Source organism: Serinus canaria, chromosome 1 (assembly GCF_022539315.1).
Source record: "Serinus canaria isolate serCan28SL12 chromosome 1, serCan2020, whole genome shotgun sequence".
In the NCBI taxonomy this organism is placed as follows: domain Eukaryota; kingdom Metazoa; phylum Chordata; class Aves; order Passeriformes; family Fringillidae; genus Serinus; species Serinus canaria.
This window is the reverse complement of record NC_066313.1, coordinates 8,864,980-8,880,122: the sequence shown is the minus strand read 5'-3', so window position 1 is coordinate 8,880,122 and position 15,143 is coordinate 8,864,980. Positions and strand designations below refer to the sequence as shown.

Here is a 15,143-nt window from a genome sequence, read left to right as displayed (position 1 = left end):
AAAGCAACTCAGAGAAGAAACAAAATTTCCCTGTAGCAAATATCTGTCTTTATTAATGTTGGTCATTCCTTTAAATAAGGTTAGATGGAAATGTTAAGAGAATTTTGCAAGCAGTAATTTCCTGTATTAGGACTTATGAGAGGAGGAAAATCTATAGGTTATATAAATTATATATTTATATATATTCATACATATTGGTGACAAGTTAATTGCACAGTTACTGTGAAATAATGCATGCTATTTTATGGTAATAATGCAGTAAATCTATTGGAAACAATGGAACTGTAATTATATGGTAAGCTGTGCTAACGATACCACTTTAATAACCTGATGACTGTGAATTTAACTTATGTCAGCATCGTACGTACCCTAAAGTGATATACTGCATTTCTTCCCATGGTACAATAATAAAGCAACTTAATTACTTATTTCTTAGGTTAAAATAGTTCTAGCACCCTGGATTAGAAGTTAAATAGCAACAGAATAATGGGGAAATTGCTGGCTTCACTAAATTCAACAGGAATTTTCAGTGGGGCTCGGATGACTCTTGTCACATCTCTCTTGCTACATTTGCATTCACACACCTCCGGTCAGGTTGGTGTTGTGTGTGTCCCAGATCCTCCTGACAGTCCTGTAACATGGGCTGGAGTTCTTCCTGGGGAGAGGGGGTGAGGGTGGCAGTTGACTGATGGCTATAGGAGACAGCGGCTGGAGAGGAAGCTGCTCCTCGGACAGGTGGAGTAGGACCTCGCTCATCTTCTTCCTCTTCCTCTAGCTCATCCTGCTGCAGATACATCCTTGCAGGTGGCACGGGACAAGGAATTTCTTGGTCATAGCTAAAATTAATTTTTTAAGAAAATAAGGACTTAAATTTGCACTGTGTAATTAGCATATCTGATACATCTATTAACAGCCCAGAAACAAAGCGCTGTTCTCTGTGCCCTTGAGAACAGCTCAGTAAGGATGTGCTGAGTGGATGCACACCACTGTCACTAAGTGCTTTCCAAATTGCCACGCTACTAAGTGCTGGAGGAAGGCCTCACTGCCAGCTCGTAGGGCAAATCACACTTCAATTAACTAGTGATTCAAGTGGGAGGTGCAGAGTCTTACCCTTCATCCACTGAAAGACTGTAATCTTCGCTGTTGCTGTGGGGAGGTGGATGTGCTGGAGGGGGTGGGAGAAGATCTGCCCAGTTCATGCCAGCTTGCTTGGGAGCCTTTGGGGTCCGAGCACCCTTCTTGTGCCCTTGACTCCCTGGGAATAAAAAGCAGCAGATATTTGTAATGTTTTGAAGTCTCTCCTCACCACTAGCTATGAAAACCAAAACAACTTTAGTCCCTTCCCAGATGCTCTTGCATTCTGTGATAATTTACTATTTTGCTCAGTTTGGAGCAAATTGGCATTCCTCCTTTTTACACTAGTTTGTGCTTGTAGCCTCTTTGTAGAATTGATCTACATTTTAAGTGGTTGAATTTAACCAGGAACTTTGCATAGCATGGAAAAGACACATGAGAATCAAAACTTTAATTTTTTAAATAAACAGTCAAAATGCGAGAAAACCATAAATGAATTTTGCAAGCAACGTCATTAAGAGTGAGCTTCCTACTTCTGTTAATTACATTAAAGATTATCATCTAAAACAAATGAGCTGTAGACATATTTTCTGAAGTGCCTTTATCCTATTTAATTGCCAGAACCTAAAATACAATATGATACAGATATGATCTATTAAAGTTCTACTGTTGCATTAAGTCACTGAATATAGGTAATTTGTACTTGTCCACTGAAACATTTTAGGCACAATGAAATTACTACTTTTAGTCTAAATGGCAGGTGCAGTTGAAAATAATTGCTGGAAGAACTAAAATAACAGAAAAAAAAAAATAAAGATCGATGAAGTATTTCACAAATGTTTTCAACTACTTTTACTGGAAAATTACAGCTCATAATAAAGCAATGCAGCTTTAACAGTTCAAACAACTGTGAATAAGACCAATTATTCAGGTGGTGGCAAATTTTAAGTTTGGACATGGCTAAGATGAGAACTGGCTCAACCATTGTTCCTTGGTATATATACATTTTAATCCTTCTTTGCTATTTTTACATCTTTGTTATATAAATCTCCTTTTATGTAGATAAAGTCACCGTGATTTTGAATATGTTTTAAAATCATTCACATTTGTCTCTTAAACTGAGGCATGATTTTATATTATCACAGTAAAGCATTATATACATGATTAAATAAACTGCAGTGAGATTTAGGAAGGTTTTATTTTTACTTGTGCTGTTTCAGATTTTCCAGTCTTACCGACAATAGTTCTGGTTATTATTGTCCCACATTAGCTGCCAGATACACATTTTAGCTATGTTAAATTGTTTTTGTGGTATCTCAGTATGTCAAGCAAGACACTAACTATCCCAAGGCGACCTGCATTCTGTATCCTAAGCACCATGGTTCAACACAATTAATTTATTACTTTGGTCACCTTTCTTCATTCCTGCTGAAGTCCTTGGCATAGGACTATAAATTGTTAGAGTTATGAATAACCCTAATAGGTATCAGCATGGAGAACACCACCCTCTCATTTTTAATTTGCATGGTTCATACCCCTGAGATGTTTCATGCTGATTTTCAAGTTTTAACATCATTGAGCACAGGATCAGCACCACATCCTGATCTTTCAGACCTGGGAATGGGCAAAAGGCTGTCTCCCAGAACGACACTGCTGAGCAGCTGGGAGAATTGGCAGCTGTACTTATCTCCTCCCAGCCACTGAGAGTTCAGGTCATCCAGAGGCACAGCAGGGCTCATCAACATATTTTTGTCTCTGCTGTGCCTCGGTCAGAATCAGTCAGGACAAAGCACAGGTTGGGATAAAGGCAACTGTATTATCAAAGAAAACAGCAGAACAGAATGGGAAAAGTCTGCATCTTGATTAGTAGATGTAAAGTTCAAGGCATTCGTGACTGTGGCTATAACCCACCCTGAAACTGGTTTGATGTAAATAAACACAGCCTAACTACTACCACACTTACAGCAAAGCCCCAAACCAAGCCTATGTGTAGTCTCTGGTTTAGCTCATACACCTCTACCAGAAATCAAACCTGGAAGTGAAAAGATTATACTAGAATGATAAAACATAACTTTTGAATTAAAACATATTCTGTGGTCCCAGTGCACAAAAAACTGGTTTGTTTCAAGATTTTTATAAAGGACTTTTAGATTGTTTGTACAGGAGATGCCAATGAGAAACGAAATTTAATTATCTATCATCTATATCTAAATGATGTACAAAAATAATTTTGACATGAAACCTATAAAAAATGTATGTATGTCTGAATGTTTTTTTACTCAATGAAATACATGGGTTTAATTTACAAAATGAAAAACTTCTTAAAGCAGAGTTCTGTTGGGTATCACTCAGGTGCTGTGTATCTTCAGCTGGTTCAAGAATTGCGTAAGTAGACCCAAGAGGTGAGGAAAAAAAAAGTCACTAAAGTACAAGAAAAGTAACATATAAATTAAAATCCTCCTTTTTTTTTTTTTTTTGGTGACAGTTGAAAAGAAATTTCTATGACTTGCCCATCTGGAAAACACAACATTACCCAGTATGCCATCAGCATTAGGAAATCCAAATGCTATTCGACTTCATGATTCCACAATTTCAAAAATCATCTTAACTGATGTTTAGATGACACTAAGCAATCCTGAGGATGTAACAGAAAAACAGGCACCTATTGGATCAGTCTTTGTGCTGTTCAGCATCTACTGTCCATGGATTCTTCCCCATTACTCCTTCTCTAAACCCAGCAAATATTGCTAACCATGGCTGCAGCATCCCGACACCACAAAGCCTATGGCTTGGAAAACACTGCAGGTACTCACCAGATGTACTGCTGCCTCTGTCTGAGCTGTTGTAGGATCCACCTGTATTCTGATCATATGACTGGTTGTAGGGAATAGTTGGAGCAATGTTGTCATTTACTCGGTAATCTGCAAGTTTAATGGCATGGTTAATGCTGCCCTTCAGGAACACATCTACTTTTATATATTTGCTTTATAACACAAAGTAAGATCTCCTTTAAGTAGTGAACTAGAAACAAATTCATCTTGTGAAGGAAAAATCATCCTGCAATCGTGTTTTATTTTTATCTTGCCTCTTATTGTAGGCTTAGGGGAAATCATGGGAATTTAGTAGCTGCACAGCTAAAATGGAGTAAAATGGAATTCTGTGCACAGGGTTTTCACAAAGCCTCTGCAACCATCAAGTCTCAATGAATCTATCTATCTATCTATCTATCTATCTATCTATCTATCTATCTATCTATCTATCTATCTATCTATCTATCTATCTATTTATCACCTGTGTGAGCATTTTGCATACAAATTCTTCACCTTGATTGGTTTCCCTTGATTAGGTCTCTGCCTAATTTATGCATGCAGAGCAACCAAAAAACTGCAGGAACTACTTTTGGTATTTCAAAGGTGACACACCCACATAGGAGTCAGCTCTGTTTGACAAGGGCTGAATGATCTGCTGAAGCAACAATGCAGCTCCAACTGAATTTGGCTTACAACAGAAGGAGTCTTTGTTCCAGGTCTGCTGGCTCCAAGAATATTTTTATTTACACTGGATCATGCAGGTTCTACAGGCAGGGCCTTTTTTGCTAATGGCTGTCACCATAACTCTGCTCTCCAGTTCCAAAGCACTTGGTATACACTTATTACTTTTAAATCTAGATCTGGCAACCAGATCTCTAAAACTTCATCAGAAGTAAAATGTTCATCTGGCAGAATAATACCCTCGTGCTAAAAAGCAATTACAATTTACAGAGAACAGAAAGGAGGTAGGTTACTCTTCATACAGCAAATAAAACTGCGTCATAACAGAACCACTGGACATAAAGTAGTGACAATGAAGCACAGCATGTAACTCATCAAAACAGTTACTTCCCATCACAAAAGCTATAGGTATAATCAGCAGCAAGATGGCTTTGACTTAGGAAATGAGAAAACCAAGATCAGAATATCAACTCATAAAATAGCAAATCAAAACAAAATAAACAAAACTAAGAATTCAGTTCCCATCTGCTGCAGAAATGTTTGTGATAATGTAAGCATAGGAAAAAGAGCAAAATGATAAATTTCACACCAGAGTGTATTCTGTAATAGTTTCTCAGCCTAGCTGCATTCCACAGACCACGCTGAATCCCTGCATACCGCATATGTTTACACAGAGGATAAACAGTAAATCAGCACTCTGAAATATGTATATATGACTGTCAGCAGACAATGCTTTAAGGGGGCCTTTCCACACTGAAGTATGCTAGAGAATATGCAGCTGTAATATACACAATTTGAAAGATGCAGTGTCTTCCAGCACATAAAAACCAAACATGTTTTAATTCCCAAAGAAGTACGTAATACACAGTTCATGAAAGAGAACAATTACAAAAAATACAGCTTTCAGCCTCTAGTAAGGAGCCAAAAACCTTGACTTTTCTTTTGGCATGTTTATGCCAAGGGAAGGTGTGACATTTTATACTGCCCTTTGAACTCCTGGGTCCAGTAGAGAAATCAACATTCCTGTAATGAAATGTCTCTTTTTACTGGATCACTTATCACTATTCGATCACTTGAGTTACAACCTTGCAAAAAGTTCCAAGTTAGAATGGGTCCAACTCCCAGGGATACTGCTTTGCAAATCAGGTTATTAAAAGTGGTTGCATGGTAGCCTGGAGGACTAGAAAGAAGAAATCACATACCTATTTCTTCCAGCTCCCACACAGTATATTAAAGAAACATGCCTTCAAGGCCTCAAAAGCACATTCTGATATTTCCCGTTAGCACTGAAATAAATTTATTTTTAGCTTCTGGATCCAGAGACTTCAGTGAGGGTAACACAGGAATTTAGTTTCCAAAATTGTGTGCGGTAGCATTTCCTCTCAATGTGAGAACTGAAGGCTGGCTAGGAACAAGTCTGAAATGAATTGGATCACTCCATTTGTGCCCCCAGTGTACAACACAATACAATTTTACAGAGTTTGATATGCAAAATTTCATTCGTTTACATGAGCATGTAGATTTAATGAGTCTCCATCCACAACTGGGAAGAGTAGGTTGACCTATTTAAAATTTAAGATAGAGTATAATGTGACTACCATGCATCTGGCTTATGAATAAAATATCTGGCCTCTGTCCTAACCAATCCCTTAACTGCTATTAAATTTAAATTAATCTCATATCCACAGGAAATGTATTTTATTTAACTCTTTTCTAAAGATACAGCTTGTTATTTTTCACAATAAATTCAATATCAGAAAGGTTATCGTGGTGCTAATTAACTTTCTGACACTGCAAACGGTGTATTTTAGAATCTAAAGAGGCAGAAGCCTAAAAGCACTGCAGAAGCCTGTAATTGCTGAACCTGAAAGCTTTAGACTCCCAGAACCAGAAGGTCAAAACTCCTCCGACGCCTAAAGAGGAGAAACAAGCTAAAAGCTCTTCACCTTTGTTTAATTTGTTTTGCTCCATAATGTTGTACTGTATGGGTGGAGCCTCTTGCTTTTGCTGAACAGAGGGTTTCCAGTGTTTCTCATTCGTGTCCCCGCTGCCACTGTTAACATTATTGCTGATACTGGACTGGATGAGCTGAGTGGTGGCATAAGGAGTGGGCTGCCCAGGCTGGCTGACAAATCTTCCGTCCTTTAGATTGGGACTATTGAAGGTTTTCATCTCATTGATTTTGTTGCTGAGGTCCACGTCCCCATACACAGTTGGCTCGGGCAACATCAGGTTTGTCTGCTTGTTGTCCAGCTGATTGTTGTAATTTGCTATACAATCGGCTAACCACAGAGGAGAGAAAAGAGAAAAGGTCATTCTGTTCGCCCACACCAGACTTTCCATGAAACCCCCTCTAACATTTCCTCACTGGCCACTACATGCCTTGAATCCGTGTAGCAGACACACTGAGGCAGAGATACTGCCATTAACTATATAATTTACAGAATATTATTTACCTTATACACTACTGCTCCAAAAGTAGGGTTCACTGTTCTGATTCACTGTAAATTCAGACCTGCTGAATTATACCTACAATGACTTACCTTGCTGGGCTTTTCCATCATGGTCATATAAACAGTCATTGTTTTTTGACACTATTCTCATAGCAGTATATATATTCAATTAGCAATTGTGATTAAAATCACTTGCATTGCAATGGAAATTCAACCTAAACTTAACAGCAGGAGTAACTAAATAAGACCTTCAACCCGTGTCACCTAGTCACTCTTGTATTTGTGGTAAGAAATAGATATAAAACAGGTTTTCATAAAACAGTCTTAGAAATGATTACATATCAGAGAATTAAAGAAAAACAGTACAATGTAAAAGGTAACTCTGTACCCAGTAGCAAGTCTTTATTTGATCATTGTTTGCTTGTACAATCTTATGTTTTAATTTGAAACAAAAAAGGCAGAAAAGCAATGTGGAATTTTTGCTGTTTCAAGTTGCTTTGGATATTCCAGAATACGTAATAGCACAGTAATACATTGTCTTGTATGCTAAAGATATTTGATATAAACAGCATGAATTCATTCTTCTGACATTTACTGCATCCTGAGACCACCACTTATTGCAGACAGTAAATTGGCATGTGCTGTTGCTCTGGCCACTGCATGAAACAGTGTCCCTGCCTTGCCATGTCCTCTTCCCACTGTGTGACACGAAGCCCACATATTTTTTCCTCTCCACATCGAGTCCACTAGGAGAATACTGAATGAAGTAAAGTAGTCTGTGGGTCAGCAGTTAGAAGGCTTAGTGGAACCAGCATTCAATGATCCTTAAGCAAAAATTCTCATTTTCCGGTTGATTAATGCATCAGTAATTACATAACACTCCCCAGGAATATAGTTTTCCTCTTTTAAAAGAAGTGGTATTTATGCTAATGAATTTGATTCAAAACCAAAAGTCCATTACCTGTGTCCACAATGAATATACTGGAGAGAATGGCAAGTCAAACTACATACAGAATTCAAGATTTTACCATTACTCTGAATTAAATAACTAGCAAACATAGGGGATTTTCAGTTTCAAAAACATTCCCTAACACATACATATTTTCAGAGATATATTACCCGAGAAAGGGGAATAAAATAATGCTTGTGTAAGAAAACCACCAATCCACATTTTCAGTGACTAAGGAACAGTATCAGAACATGCCACATAGAACTTATCACTGCACATTTCATGCCCCCCAGCCTGTGGGTTCTTTTGAAGGCTTTACTGTTTGATATATTTTTCCTTCTAATGTGAGGTGTTTTTTACTGCCTCTGTTATTTATTGCTTTACAGTCTTCAACTTCTTGATTTCTAGAGTTTAAATGTTTTCCTTTCTCTCACCTGGTCCATACTAGTCTTCCCTCCTTTCCAAGTCTATTGTATTATACTGGGCAATAATATATATAGTATATTCTTCACTCCTGATACCTCAGGCTTTGTTACAATATCCTTGCAGAGTCATTCAGAGCATATGTTTTTACTTCCTTTCATTTGCAGCTACATCTGAATTTGTGTGTGAGGCAATATAATCAATACAGTATGTGCAGTAGGTACATTTTTTACATAGACACATTAGAATTCCTCATAACAAGTACTTAAAACTGGTTTACCTATATAACAGAAGATTTATCTAGTTAGATTTTTTATGGGATCTACTTTTGGAACAATTGGTTCCCGTTCTGCAGACTTGGAAGACAGTGCTATACTTAGAAGCAATTAAAAATACAGCTACTTTGCATATTCACAGCTACTGAGGGGATATCCATCGCTGCTGCTTCAGAGCATAAACCAGCCCACGATGACAGAATTAAGAACATTTGGCAGAATTTCCAGGAAAGCAGAGACCACTCTGAGCACATTGTCTGACCCATAAGCTCTGAAGTTCTAATTGAAAGGAAGGAAACACTTTGCAAGAGAACCAAGCTTAATATGAAAGCTAAAATGAGGGAGAATCCACTGCAGTTCAATACAAGATATTATAATAGGTTGCCACCATAAAAAATGTACCTTCTCTTCCTTCTCTGAATTTGCTATTTACCAGAATTGCTATGTCTCTCCTTGACTCACAAACCCTTTTAAACAGGTACTGGTGGATGTGATATCCACAGCCAGAGTGAGAGACATGCTTCTAACGCCAAAATCTCACACCTTGCTCTGAAGCAGCTGGCACTGGTCACTGTCAGACAGCATTACTGCAGGAGATGAATTGCCATTACTGCCACTCATGAATTACCAGCCATTTGAGCTGGTTTCACATTAATTACAGGAGGTAATGCTGCTTGGCACTTATGTGACTTCACACGCTCCCCCTCTGGATTGCTGGGACATGCTACTAGCAAAAAATAACAAAAACCAGTAGAGATACTTGTAGTGGAAAAGACTTATTTCATTCCTCACCAGTAACACAAGGTTAAACCAAAAGGAACCTAAGGTCTGTTTAAAACAAAATGTGCAACAGTTAGCACTCTGAGATGTACTTCTTCAAATGTGTTCCACAGAACTCACGAGGTTTTATTCCAGAGCTCTCGGAGTCCTGCTCATGCTCCCAGGAACTACCACCTAACCCAACATTTTGTAATTGCTTTAAGTGTGTGAAGTTAACTTCTTCATTCACACACCCTAAACAGAACACCAGATATCCTATTTTGTTCAGAATGGCACCCGAAGTGAAGTTCTGAGTGTGCCAAGACAGACTGACTTTGTTGCAAGCACTGCAGAAATGTTTTATTTCTTGCTTCCCATCACATCCAAACCAGGAGGAAAACCACATTGGCATAATTTTGGTCTTTCTCCTTCTCCTTCCAAGCAAGAAGGATGTACACAACAACCCAAAAATGGCCTTATCTGCTCTATTCAGAAGCCAAAATGTATTAGCTGAGTGTGAGTTTTGGCAGTTTTGAACTTTGAAGGGCCTCCTTAAGCCTGCTACAACTATCCAAATAGGACCAAGAAAGGATCCAAAAAGGGACCAAAAGCACAATCATGACATACAGGAGACACTATACTAAGCCTAAAAGCATTGGAAATGAAAACCCAAATAAACCTGTACACTCTCTCAGGTATTAGAAGCACATACTCTGTAAAGAAGGTTCCTTAGCAAGGTAGAAACATATCTAACCTGGTCGACTGTACGTTGTCAGGTTGCTATCACTGTTGCCATTGCCAGAGGTGCAGCAGTTGATGGAGCAGTCATTGTGATTGTTCCCTGTGTTAGGCCAAGTATCTGCTAACCATGGCTGAGTGGCTGGTTCGCTGATGTTTAGGAGTCCAGGCCTTTAAAAACAAAGCTTGGTCATTTCAAAAATGAAACAAAAGCATTTTCACATTGCAGTGACACTCTCCCCAAACGGTGAGATGTTACAAAATAATAGCACGTACCAAAAGGCTTGAGTACCTAAAAACTCAGCTTGATTCGATTTAGCATTTTCAAGTCTGCTGTCTAACCTGTTCCTTGCTAAATCAGGAGTGAGCAGTCAAGGGCAGCATCAGTTCATTTTGCTGGACTACACTATATGTTGGTGTGCAACATCTACCTGTCACTTTGGTTTTCATTTTTTAATTTTTTTTTTCTCTTGGGAGCTTGTGATTTTATTTTTCTGCCCCTTCACCCTTTCTTCAAGAAAGCAAGATAAAAAAAAGGAAATTGGCAAGTGAAATAAACAAAAAATTCACACATGGAAGCAGGATGGATATGCATTAGGAAGAATCAAATTTAAATGTGGATATTCCCAAGTTCTTGGTTATTTATGGAACAATTTTTCCTCACCATCAGAGAGTATTACTGTGGTGCATCAAAGGGAACAGCAGATAACAGAAACCTCTGTGGCTTGGGAGCATTTGGATCTCACTAAACATGCTGAGGGGTGACACACACTTGTTCATGAGAAAGCCACTCAGCTCCTAAGAGAGTTTGAGATACTTGGGAATACTGACCACCTGAAAAATATCCAGATATGAATGCTGCATGCTGGCTGCATTTGGAATAAACTTTATTCCTGTCATCAGCAGAAATAAACAGCATTCCTAGTCTTCTAAGTTGTTAAATTTTTGTAGTGAGTGTGAAAGTCACTCTGATGAATGCTCTGTAGAATCCTTGGTGGCTCTTGAGTTTTCATGCTAACAATGCAGTGGGGCATGTTACAGTCCTACATAATTTAAAATTGCCTTTGATAACTAAGGTGCTTTTAAAAAATAGGTAATTTTAGCTACTGTCACATACACATATATGAACACAGTCCCCTTCTCCTGGGATTTAACAGGCAACTTTCCATTTGAAATAGTGCAGAAACTATTTTCCATAATATTAGATGTGATGATCTTCAAAAATAAAATATGCTAATCCTCTTAAACTGCAAGTTGAAAATACAAGCTGCATGCAGTTATTTGTGGGGGATAGAGTCTGTCAGTGCTGCAGGCTTAAGTCATAGACTTAGAATGACATTTAAAAGATCTATACATATATGTGTATATATTTCTGTACTGCATATGTCATCTGACAATTTAACATAGGAGGTGATGAGGCTTGACTTGCTGTCAGGCTTACAATATGCATTCAGTAAAGAAGCATTAAAAAAAAAATCTGAAATAAATATACAGCTGTGCAGGCCTGTGAGCAGGCCAGCTGATTTGAAATTCCCTGCTTTCTTCCCTACACTCTACTCTTACAATGAACCTACACCTCAAGGCATTTAGAGAAGACAAAGCATTCCAGAATGTTTCAGCACTTTAAAGATCTGTGTACTGGTTTGTTGCACAGAGAATTAAAGATCCTTTGTTTCTAAAGTTTACTTTGCATTCACACCTGCTGTCATGTAAGAAATGTGGTGTGATGTATATAAGCATACAAGAATTGCACTAATTGGAGACATTTAGGCAAGAGATGCCTGCATTGCAGATCCATAACCTGGTGATGGTTTGAGATCATAATTTCCAAAGATCTTTAACCTTGGCAGTAAATTTCTTGACTCCCTGAATTACTGGACAGGATCTGAGGCAGGGGTGGACAGAGCCAAGTGGCTGTGTGGGTGCTAGCTGGAGTAAACCCAGCACAATTACCATTACTCAAATCCTGACTAGAAAAGGGATTGCCACAGAAATGGGTATTTTTTCAGCATCACACAGGTGGGGATTATGTTGAAATATATCACTGTGACATTTTGAAATCTGAAAAATGCTTTAACATGCTCACATAACTGGACTTGGCAAACATGCTAAACCTTTCCAAAACACTACAAATATAAAGTAAGGGAGTGAAAACCTTAGGTTTGGATATCAGAAGATGGTTTCATATGCAAAAATAACGAGGTTTTTTGGTTTTTTTTACATTGCAGAACTGTGTTTCTATAAAATAAGTTACACCACACAGGCTGTCAGTGCTGTATATGCAAATGAACAAAGCCAGCACAGATGTTTGCACCTTGAATCAATTACATTGTTAGAATCTGGCACTGCTGCTGAGCACTAGGACAGTAAAATTGAAGCTGATGCTCTAGAAGTACCAAAATTACTGTGCACTATGTATACACTGGTGAGTTCATTTCTGCTCTCTGTGTGAGAGTGCTTCATCTAGCCAGTGCTAAGGGAAGAGTGAGAAAGCACAGTGGCACAAAGAACACAAAGAATGTTAGCTGAGTATCTTTTTGAACAACTCTCAGGGAAAGAGAGGGTTCATCCCTCTTCTCTCCTATTTTCTCACTCTCCTGTTGTAAGGGCAGCAACCCAGTGATTTACAGATTTTTCCATTCAAAAATCACATGGTAACTGTTCTAGAGGCTTCTCTCTATGCTCCTGTGGCCCTGAGAGCACAGCAGCACACAGTGCTGGGCAGAGATATCTGCAATTCCTCATAATATGCCAGGTCCAGCTGCAGCAGGAGCTGAATAGCCTCACCTCTGCACAGCACTCAGGTAGACTGGGAACCCTTTATTCCATGCCTAATCTTCACAATTACCAATTTTTTGCATGGTCTCGCAAATTAGGAATCACAAGATGCCACTTGTGAACAGGAATTGTTACAGGACTTTGTTGCCCAGCTGGTCTCTGAGATTTTAGCATTATTTCAGCATCATGCCAAATCTTTGAATGTGACCTAGAAATAAAAATGATGTGCTGCTGAAGCACCACTGCTCTGACCTGCCTTTTTGCTAAAATCATTCTTTTTCTTCCTGAAGAAAACTTTACCCCTACAGAGGAAATGTAAAATAGTGTTTTCTCCACGGCCACTCATTAAGTAATAATGTAATTCCAGTGAGCATGCCTTAATTAAATCCTCAGTCTGGAATGGACCTGGTTCTCAGAGTGGGTGCTTGTAAATTTACAACCTGCTTCCCTCTCCTTCAGTGCCCCATCTATTCTAAGCAATGCTTTAACTCTTTTGCATTCACAGAAGCATTTTTTTCCTAATATGTTACCTTATAAGCCATTTATGTCTTCAACAGTTTTTACCAATAAACGTTTTCTTTCTCTGTAGTATTTGTGAAGCAGCTATATTTCTTGATCTTCATAAAGGCCACGACTTAATTACTTTTATTCCCTTAATCAGGTGGTAAGCCAGGTCTTTATTTTGAAGTTAAAGCACTCCCTCTGCTGCTCGTTTTTTGAGATGCAGTTTTTATAGGTTAACAAAGCTGAAAATATTTCAAATCATGTTTTGGAAGTACACCTAAAAATTCAAAAATTCAAAAAAATTCTTCTCCTAGACAGAAAATATATGGCCAAAATGTATACATTAATATAATGAACTAAAACTTATCTATGCAAGTGATTATTCTGCCTTCACTTACAAGGACAATTGAACTCCTGAAATGCTTAAATTTATTTGCACACAATTTATACCTATAAGAATAAAGAACATAATTACCTGCCTCCACTGCTTACGGCCTCTCCTCCTCTCTGATATGTTACTGAAATAGTTAAAGACAAAAAGAAGGAAAAAAAATTAAAAAACATACAAGACTCCTTCAATAACAGTATTTACTTCACCTTTGTTTCATTTTAGCTAAGACAATAATTGTTCATTGTTTATGCATTAATTCTGAGTCTCATTCTGCAAGCTACTGCTTCAAATCCAAGTTTAGACATAACACTTGTGTTGCTTGATAACTGCTAGTCCTAGCCCCAACAGGGTTTTGTATTTCAGTTCTGTTCTGAACACACACACACACACATGTATGGCTTAAGAAAGCAGGAAGCCATACATCAGGTTGAACTTATTCTTAACATAACTCTGCTGACTTCAGTGGAGTTACTCTGTGGAAGAATTTAGGTCATATATTTATTTCATGAATGGCTGGATGTTAAAGCTTTGCTCTACCTTATTATTTTGGCAAGATTAAAGAGGTATCATGATTCTATAACAGACCTTGCTTCCAATGTAAATAATGGCTCATTGAAGCTGAAGCTACTGCAAAAACAAATGCTCTTTCTGAATGCTACTGCAATACACTCAGGGAACAAGAACACTCTAGGAGACCACAGAAGCTGCACATTTTATAACATTTTACAACTGGATTTATAAATTATACTAAATAATATAAAAATTCAAATACATAAATCTTGGTTAAAAAACAGCCTGGCAGAAAGAACACTTTCTAAATTAGAAGGAACTGTTTTTCTTGCATTTCAAAGTATTCTCCATGAACAAAGTGGATGTCCACATGCATTTGTTTGTTGGTGTGCATTGCACATCCTTCACAGGAAGCAAGATGTTTGAGAAATTAGTTTTTAGGATGCAAACATCCAAGAAGAAACAGTGCTATAAATTTTGCAGGTTTACACTGGATTTGGCAAAGGGTTAAGGAGACTGCCTCCTTGCATATGCTGATGGATTCTGCACTTTCCAGCTAGGAACGTGCAGAAAACAAGCAGCCAAATTCTGCTCTTTAGAAGAACTCCAAACTGGGAGTCTGCAAGAGAGAGATAAATGCTGGCAACGATTACAATAACAGGATTAAAATGTAGGATGCATTCCTACAGGTAAGTCTTTTACTGTAGGTAATGCAAAAGAGGGGAGCCAGGTTCAATTTAAAGTCAAAGCATGACTGAGATTCTGGATTGAAAAACACGGATTTTTTTTCTTTTAAGT

At 38.1% G+C, this 15,143-nt stretch overlaps 1 protein-coding gene across 1 annotated transcript in view; it reads right to left on the bottom strand.

The window, feature by feature from the left end:
- ROBO1 (roundabout guidance receptor 1) overlaps window positions 1-15,143 on the bottom strand; it is a 294,373-nt gene that overhangs the window by 17,826 nt on the left and 261,404 nt on the right. The window contains exons 20-25 of the mRNA XM_050971165.1: window positions 13,920-13,962; window positions 10,179-10,333; window positions 6,512-6,847; window positions 3,888-3,995; window positions 1,111-1,255; window positions 585-836 (exon numbers count right to left, since the gene is read on the bottom strand). Coding sequence (XP_050827122.1) covers window positions 585-836; window positions 1,111-1,255; window positions 3,888-3,995; window positions 6,512-6,847; window positions 10,179-10,333; window positions 13,920-13,962 — 1,039 coding nt within the window. The remainder of the gene's footprint in view (window positions 1-584; window positions 837-1,110; window positions 1,256-3,887; window positions 3,996-6,511; window positions 6,848-10,178; window positions 10,334-13,919; window positions 13,963-15,143) is intronic.